This window comes from Buceros rhinoceros, unplaced genomic scaffold, assembly GCF_000710305.1.
Source record: "Buceros rhinoceros silvestris isolate BGI_N320 unplaced genomic scaffold, ASM71030v1 scaffold18134, whole genome shotgun sequence".
Taxonomy (NCBI): domain Eukaryota; kingdom Metazoa; phylum Chordata; class Aves; order Bucerotiformes; family Bucerotidae; genus Buceros; species Buceros rhinoceros.
In genome coordinates, this window is record NW_010408998.1 from 1 (window position 1) to 8,887 (window position 8,887).

At 47.2% G+C, this 8,887-nt stretch overlaps 1 protein-coding gene across 1 annotated transcript; it reads left to right on the forward strand.

The window, feature by feature from the left end:
- Positions 1-1,605: 1,605 nt before the first annotated feature.
- On the forward strand, positions 1,606-8,838 carry LOC104492511 (GON-4-like protein; the record flags this gene model as incomplete). Its single annotated transcript, XM_010135083.1, has 10 exons — positions 1,606-1,633; positions 2,346-2,542; positions 3,927-4,001; positions 4,331-4,381; positions 4,799-4,849; positions 5,608-5,703; positions 5,937-6,041; positions 6,835-7,005; positions 7,785-7,977; positions 8,737-8,838. Coding segments are annotated over exons 1-10 (1,069 nt in total), but the record flags the coding sequence as incomplete, so codon positions are not given.
- Between the last annotated feature and the right edge of the window lie 49 nt (positions 8,839-8,887).

Sequence of the window (8,887 nt, forward strand, 5' to 3'; positions counted from 1 at the left end):
GAAGTTGCTTTTTTTCAGATTTCCAACCTAAACCACACAGCTTTACAAACTTCTGCACGTCTTCCTGGTCTTGCCCTTGTGTTTAATCTTCTGTGGACTGTAACAGCTGTCAGTCTGCACAGGACCCGTTGTCGGTGTGTTTGTCAGGTGGTGCCCGACACGTCCCCAGACAACACTTTGTAAAGCCAGGCTTTGACTGGAAACAGTCACCTTGCATTTAGCTTTTAAAAACACGTTTGGCTGGTGAGACTGGCAGAAGTGCCAGCTGCTGCTTTCAGATACGCTGCTTTTCAGAGGCTTTTTGTCCACATTTGCTTTCATTCTCTGAAGATAATTCTTTCAGGCATTCGGGAAGGTAGAGGGGAGCTTGCGTGGGCCTCTGCTGTGATCCTTCCAGGAGCCGATGCAAGTAGAACTTGTGTTAGCGTCACGTCACAGATTGGATGTGGAGCCGTAGGTTATTTTGAAAGTTAGCGTAAAAAGCCTGGGTGACCTTTGCTTGCTCTGAGGTTCTCAGCAAAAGAGTGATGTGTGAGCTTGTGAGGGAGACGAGAGCCATTCACGATCAGAGTGATGCTCATTTTGTGTATCTGGTCGTCTGTAAGTCTGAAAGAAGGGCTTGCTCCCTCTTTCTCCAAACTGCCTGCCCCATTCCTTTTCTTTTTTTCTGGCATACATCTCTGTGTCTGAGCTCAATGAGACTGGAGAGTTGCTCTGGCAAAAATAGTGGAGGGAGGTGGGTGAGAAGTGTGGGGGTGTTTTTCCCTCTCTATCTGGGTCAACTCTGTGATCTGATTTTCTGTGCAGCTGCATAAATAGCTGTGCCAGCCCAGAGCAGCAACTGCTGGGGTGTCGGGGAGCTGCTTTTATTGTGTGTTTCCATACTGGCTTGAGGTATTCATGAAACCGGAGCTTTCAGCTGGTATTTAATGACCCCGTAAGCCCACCCAATGACAGGCTGCAGCAAAAAGGGCCGGTGCTTCCTCGCTTCCTTGTGAAAAGTGTTGTCTCTGGCTCTGGTGCCGCTGGGATTAGCTCACCGGTTTGACTAAAAGCTGGGCTTGTGATGGGAGGGAGGGGAGTGCCCTTAGCTCTTGATTTCTGTTGTTGGAGGTGCATTTATACAACAGGGAGTGCAACCTCGTTTTAAACAAATCGTCAGGTTTTTGCGGTTGGATCATTTGACAGGAACAGTTTTGAGCGTAGCTGTGCAAACTGTACAGCGGAGGGAGCAAGACTGAAAGAGCTGGAGCGGGGATCGCTTTGCCTGGGTTTGTTTTCAGCAGGTTGGGGCTGCTGCGGCAGCATTTGGTGTGGCGGGACCTCTGTCACAGGCCAGCTTGGACTGGTCAGTTATGTCACGGATGGGGATGGGTCACGATAAGCTTTTGTAAGTGCGGCAGCCTCTGAACCTTGCTCAGCTGTGTCTGCGTGGCATGTCTGACCACAGCTCGGTGTGTGTGGTTTACAGGGAAAACACCGAAGCTGCATGCAGAGGCAGAAGTGAATTCGCAGAGAGATCCGCACCTGACTGAAAACCAGTCAGCAGGGCAGGAGTCCCCAGTGAGAAGTGCTTTGCAGATGGCTGCTAGAAATCCTGCGACGATGAAGCCACCGAAGAACACCAGAGCTGGTGAGTGGTCCCAGCAGAGTGATGAGGAAAATGCGGGTTTGGGGCTGTTTATTCCACCAGGTGAGGTTTGTGCAAGGAACAGACCTGTGGCTTGATGCAGTAGGCGCAGAATCCTGGAGCTGTGTACACAGCGGCAGGGGCTGGTTCAGTGCTGGTGCTCTGCCAGTCAGTGGCTAAACAGACTGTAGCTGTCCCAGGGAAACTTGCTGGAGCTGATCGCGGCAGTTTTCAGTTACTAAATCTCTGCTTTCCTGCAGAGGAAGTTGCGATTCTTCCCTTGCCCTGAGTCGGCAAACAGTGCCGCTTGGGAAACACGTTAAGTCCCAGAAACTGTAATCGGCTCTTGCTGTTCTGTGCCTGGAGTTTTGAGCTGTTGTAATCTTGACAATAGGCTTAAAACACCTCCTGGAAAAGGCGTAGACCGGCTCCCGTCTGTAAGATCACTCTCGCAGAGGTGGCAAACACGTAACCTTTATGGGCTTGACTAACGCGGCTCGCTTAGGTCTTGCAGAATGGGACTCCATCGTTCAGGAGGCTGTTTCTGGTTCCTGAGGCTATTTCCGTTTGGATGATCTCCTTACCAGCTCTTGGAAAGCTGCTTCTACTTCAGTGTCTGGAGAATTACAACTTTTTCATTCTTAAACTCGTGCTGTCAGAACGTGCTGGGTGTGAAGCATCTGAATCTTTAGATTCCGTTTTTATTAATTTTCAGAGGAGCAAGATGGAGAAGATATTGAGAGAAGGAAGAGGAGGAGGAAGGCAACCAAGCGGAAAAGAGAAGGGAAAAGTCCGGAAGAGGAGGGGTCTTTGTCTTGTGACATCAAGCTGGATGATACCCTTGACCGCACCTTGGAAGACGGAGCTAAACAGCATAACCTGACAGTTGTCAATGTGCGAAACATCCTGCATGTGAGTGCTGGGGGGCTGCCACAGGGCACCGAGAAGGGCCCAGCTTTGCGCGACAGCGCGGGCCAGAGGTGAAGTGGTGCTAATGGTAGTGCTTGATTTCGTGAACGAGGGAGACTTGATTAGGCTGCCACGTCGTGATCTCTGCTGTAACGAGAGAATCGTGGGGTGTTCGTGTCAGCACTGGACCCGGCTTTGGGAGTAGGTGACTGATCCCTGACTGCCGTTTCCTTACGGTGGCGAACGGCTCTGTGCTCCTGAGCTGTAATAGCAGGAGCAGGAGTTGTTGAACTGAAAGATGGGCTTCTGGCTCCGGGTGAGGTGGTGTGGACTGCGAACTCGCTGTTCTTGTTTTGAGTGACCAGTTTCCTGACAGAGTCTGGTGGAATTCTAGTGGTGCTGACGGAAATGCCTTACTCTGCGTTGATGACCCCTATCAACCTTTCAGCCCATCTCACACCTTCCAGTTAGAAAGGAACTGCAAGAAGATTATTGGTGCTGTCACAAACGTGCAGAGAAACTCCAATTCCACGGGTGCAGATTTCACTTTATCCCCCGAGCAGGGTCTGGAGAGCAATAGGGTTTATTTTCCCGCAAGATGAAAAATGGTGGCGGTCGCTTTCTGTTGTTTGGGGTTTTTTCCTGCAGCTAGTGTTGTGCTAATCCCGGAGATCTCGGATATTTTCCCTTTTTGCTGTCCCTGTGGCAAACACAGGAGACTGCCATGATTCTTTCGGACAGATTCACTAGCTGATTGTTGGCAAGTGCCGTGAGTTAACGCCTGGTTCTGTCACGTGGCACTGTGGAAGGGCTGTAAATATCGCACGGTCGCCTACCTTCCCTGGAGCCTTATGGTGGCGTTCAGAATAGATAGTTGCTGATACTGGATCTCTTACGCCTATTTCTTTTAAATATATACAGTTTTCTGAAAGGATGTAGAAGAATGTTTCACAGAGTAGGTTATTACTTGCTTTCTCCAGAGAATTAGACCCTTGCAGTTTTGGAAGCCTGTGAGTGCTTAAGGATTTCAGTTTTCTGTTGCAGCTTCGTTGCGGCATTTCTCACGTGGCTGGGATCCACACGCTTCACCGAGTCCGTGACACAAGGGAAGGGAAACTGGCGTGTGCTTCTGTTGTGACGATTTCTTTCCTTCTGCTGGAATTTCTTCCTGTGGAGCATTCACAAAGAATGTAGTGCAAACCTCTGCTGTGCTTACCACGTATTTTCTTGTCCGATCACCGAACAATCTGGTTTTTGTTGTTATAGTATAATTACGAAGTATATTGTACACTGAATATTTCTCCACCATGTTTCCAACTAGTTTATTTTAACCTTAAGTCCGTTTGAAGCAGAATGTAAAGGCTGCTTTCTTTGTGTGTTCCCGTAGGAGGTGATCACAAATGAGCACGTGGTTGCCATGATGAAAGCAGCCATCAGTGAGACGGAAGACATTCCTTTGTTTGTAAGTAAAAAGCTTCCTCAGTTGTTCCAAATGCACCTGCACCAGTCCGTGTTCTTGGTGATGTGGCACGGAGACAATGGGTAGAATAGAGAGGACGATAATTTACGTTCCGTTACCAGATTTGCTACCTGGATGAAGTGAGTAGTGCCTGTGCGTGAGTGTAAATTATGAAACACAATTGTCGGGTTATTTTTGGTGTCACTCTGATCGAGTCTTAAAGGTGATGAATTTAAGACGATGAAGTCTTGTAGTAAAGAGTTGTTAGGGAACAGTTTGCCGTTAAGGGAAACAGCTGAGTGAGTTGCTGTTGTCTTGTTTCAAACACTTAGGAGCCCAAGATGACTCGTTCCAAACTGAAGGAAGTTGTGGAGAAAGGAGTGGTAAGTACATCACCTGCTTTTACTGCTGCACTCTTCCCCTACCCAAAAGGGATTGATTGTTGGGTCCTCTGAAAGAAGAGTGAAGTGTGCTTTTAAAAGTGTGCTTTTACATGATTTATTCTTAAAAATGAAAAAAAAAAGTTAAAACTATGTAAAAAATTTATTTTAGATGAGCCAAATGGAGCCAGGTCGGAGTGGACGCAGTAAATTGGCATTTTATCCATGATCCGTTACACTGAAGCTAGTGCCGGTAGAGCTCACGTGGACAGTTTAGAAAGCTGTTGGCTCAGGTCTTCTTACTTGGCTGCTTTGGAGAACAAGGCCTCGGGCTCAAGTTCAAATTAGATTTCATAGATTGTCTGAGCTGTGCAACACCATGCTTTTCAGAGACGGTTGAGGTGGTTTTTCTATCTCTAGGTGATTCCAACGTGGAATATTTCTCCAATTAAGAAGGCAAATGAGGCAAAGGTAAGTAACTACTGCTGGGAATCAGAGGCCATGCTAGAGGCATCCTGCTGAGCAAGGGAGCTTTTGGAGGGGAGGAGCAGAGCTGTGCCTGACGTGTTGGGAGTATTGATGAGCAGGAGCGTTGCAAACAGGCTATGCAGGGCAGGAGGAGGCAGTTAACATAGCATCAGGTGCCCAGAGGACCTGAAAGAGCTGCTTCAGGGGAAGAGAGAACGTGATGAGCTGATGAGGTGCCATAGGGATGTGTTTCTTGCTGGGGACTGCAGCTTCTCATGTCACTACTGCAGCAGCCTCTACCCAGGTGAGGCTCCTGCTGGGGAGTGGCGGTGCGCAGGCCCAGGCCTCACGCTGCGCAGTGCTGCTCCCTGGGGCTGTTCTCTGCGTGGCCGGACTGCCTGCAAGTATGGCCTGGATCTCGGGGATTTTTCCCTGAGCTCTGCCTGCTCCAAAAGATGTGTTCTCTAGGTGTGGAGGAGTGAACGTGTTCAGGTGCTAGAAACATGCCTTCGAGAGTCTGCTCGTGCCGTGTTTCCATGGGAAAAAAGCTAAATCATTTGTGCCTGTTCTTGCACCTTTTCAAACCACTTACTTTACCAGTCTTACTTTAATAATTTCTTGGGTTTCTTCAGCCTTTTTCAGTTGTCTCCTTCCTTTCTTTTTTTCCACAGTTAGAAATCTTTGATCCCAGTAGTTGCATTGTTGGAGTGCGACTCTTGATCTTGCCTGTGAGAAGTCACCTTTCTTCTGCTCTGTTGCAGCCTCCTCAGTTTGTGGACATTCCTCTTGAGGAAGATGATTCATCTGATGAAGAATACCAGCCCGATGATGAAGATGAGGATGAGACTGCAGAAGAGGTAAATGCAACTTGTTCAAAGATTGTTCTGCATGGAGCTGTCTGCGTGTTTGAGGCAGTAGGATGCTCTCTTTATTTTAACACTTGGAAACTCACAAGCCATCCCAGGCCTTCTAGTGATCTTTCTTCAATGCTGTGTTTTTCATTTGGCTAAAAAAGAGTCTTTGGAATGTTAGCTGAAGCAGCATTTGATCGTGACATGATTGATTGCATTCTGCATCTTTTGCGCTACAGAGCTTACTGGAGAGCGATGTAGAGAGCACCGCTTCTTCCCCTCGCGGGGCAAAACGCTCTAGGACAAGGCGATCATCCGAGGAAGAGGGAGGGTCGCTCTGTGAGGTAAACTTGCAAGAGTTTTTGCTTGCTTCAGAAACAGCTTTCAGTCGTTATTCCTAAATAATTAGTTCAAAAGGGAAAGTACATACCGTTGCTTAAAGTCATACCGTTGCTGTGGTGACATCACAGATGCTGTGTGGCTTTAGGGTCCCACTGGAGTGGTTCCTGCATAAGCAGTGAGGTGCCACCCTTGCAGAAAGAACTTCAGCTACAACAGACACGAGTACTTAAAAAAGCACCGGCAATGGGAGCGATCAGCTCTTCTTCAGACAGTAATTGTGTTGCAGATTATTTTTGAGAGGAGTGCAGAAGAATTGCTTTCTGTGCTTGGCTTAGTTGGAGAAAGTGATTTTGATAAAGGCATAGTGGTGCCTGTACGCACCGTCAGATCAGCGGTGTGCTAAGAGCTGAGGATCAGCAGGCAAGAATGACTGTGGGAACTGGCCACCAGTGCTAGAATCCGAGAAGGAGCGAGGGTATATTGATGTTTCCACATTGTACTGACCGTGGATTTGTTTTGGGGGAGGGTTGGAGTGTGCCACCATTACTAGCGTTCAGGTTTATCAGCTCTAGGAATGTTGAGGCTGATATCCAGATCTTTTCTTCTGCAAGCAAATTTATTTGTGCTTCCTGAAAATCAAAGTGAGCGTAATGTGAAGTATCCATTTCCTTCTGTGAAGCATTTCTGTCACTTCTACTGCGCAAGACTCTGGTCAAGCAGGAAAAGAGACTTACTCTGTCCTTGGAAATTTATGTTCTAAATAAAACGTTTTAACACAAAGGCCTTTTTAATTAGATGGAGAAGGTTACTGCACCTGTTGTGAGACATATTAGTGCTGAAGTAGTTCCCATGGGACCTCCTCCACCTCCTAAACCCAAGCAAAACAAAGACAGCACGTTCATGGAGAAGCTGCATGCAGTGGATGAAGAACTGGCTTCGAGCCCAGTGTGCATGGATTCTTACCAGGTACTGGTTTGGGTGGCGCTGGAGTAGTGTGGTTTTAATTGGAGTAAAACTTGTTAGGAGGGAGGTAGCTTTCTGGTGTTCTCTGCTGCTGCTTTTCCTGCGTTCTGCTCTCCTTTTATCGCTTCAAATAGTGAGTGAATCTCCATGGTGCGTAGGACGCCAGCTCTGAGAGCTCCTTGTATTGTAACTGCTAGTTACGCTCGTAAGTCTCTCACTTATTCGATGACACACGAAAATAGTGTTGTTCTGTGACACTACTGGAAATAGTTCGTTTTGAAGGATACCATGTCAGCTTAGTCGTGTTTTGCAGGCAAGTATACTATTAACACCGAGGAAGCTTGATTGTAAAGAGAACCGCTTTTTCATATAAATAATGAGAGAAATATCACTGATCTGTGTCACTGGGCAAGAGTGAGGAGTTGTGACGAGACAGTCCTGTGCTGCTGCTCAAGATTAGTTTCAGACAGTGGGGAGGGCCAAGGGAGTAAAACTTAGGTGAAAGAATCAAATGCCACGAGTGGAGATTGCTTCCTTGGTAGCAGATGGGAGCTTAGCACGAGATAAATGAAGGGTAATCTACGTGTAAACAGTGACAGTTTAATAGTGAGAGTAGTGGAAGTTTGGCTTGCTCGGAGCACTGAAGTAAATGATTCTTTGTAGCAGGAGTCCAGTATTTTTGGTATTGGACTTTTTTGGCTGGGCTGAAAAACCCCATTGCGGGAGAAACTGAGAAGATCAGAGTTGTGGTGATTCGACTGTGCTTTCTCTTCCCTTTGCAGCCGCTGGAAGACAGCCTCATTGCCTTCCGCACCCGCTCGAAGAGACCACTGAAGGATGTTCCTCTTGGTCAGCTGGAGGCGGAGCTCCGCGCCCCCGATATCACTCCTGACATGTACGATCCCAATACTGCAGATGATGAAGAATGGAAAAGGTGGCTCGGAGGACTCATGAACGATGATGTGGAGAATGAAGGTATATGCCGGATGTTGTGGTGTTGTTGTTCACTGGAATTGTGGGTTACGTTGAAAGCCTGAAGCTTTTCCTTTCCGTTTAGACATGATGTTCTTGGCCGCAGCCATCTTGTTTAGTGATACCCGTGTTTTGCATGCCATCAATTTTCCTCATCTTCTCCGTGGACATCTGTGGGGGGTTTTAAACTTCAGGTGTCTCTCTGGTAAATATTTACAAACCAGCATATGCAGTAACTGGCAACTGTGAACAAAAGTTAGGTGTTTTAAGTCCTACTCCGTCCTGCTACACCATGAAGTTGGCAGCATTTATATCCTGAATCTGAGTGTCATCTTGTTTGGGACGCGACTTGTTTTGATAGAAACAACTATTTTGATGTTCAAGAAGAAACATGAACAAGCTTCACGCTTTGACTTCCTTTTGTCCTGAGTTTACCAGTTGCATACGGTTGTGCAAATTGAATGTAAAACATGAATTGAAATAATACTACTTCACTCTTCCTAAATTTACCTGAAACTCAGGTCATGGAGAATAAATTCAACTTTTCTAAAAGGGAATGGCTGCAAATCAGGATGCTAGTAGCTCAGTTTGAAAAGAGGATGGCCTCGATACGGCTCCCATACGAAGGGACATGCCATTAATTTCAAGCAGTAATTGTAGCCCGCTTTGTGCCAGGTCAGGCAGGAAACAAAGTGTTTCTGATCCCAGCAGCTATTGGTCTTGGGGCAGGGTAGTGACGTTTCAAAACATGCTTCTTACTAGATGAAGCAGATGATGATGATGACCCCGAGTACAACTTCCTGGAAGATCTGGACGAACCAGATACAGAAGACTTCAGAAATGATCGTGCTGTGAGAATTACGAGTAAGTCCTTCGGCAATCCCACCTGTCGCAGGTTGAAAAAGGGGGGCTG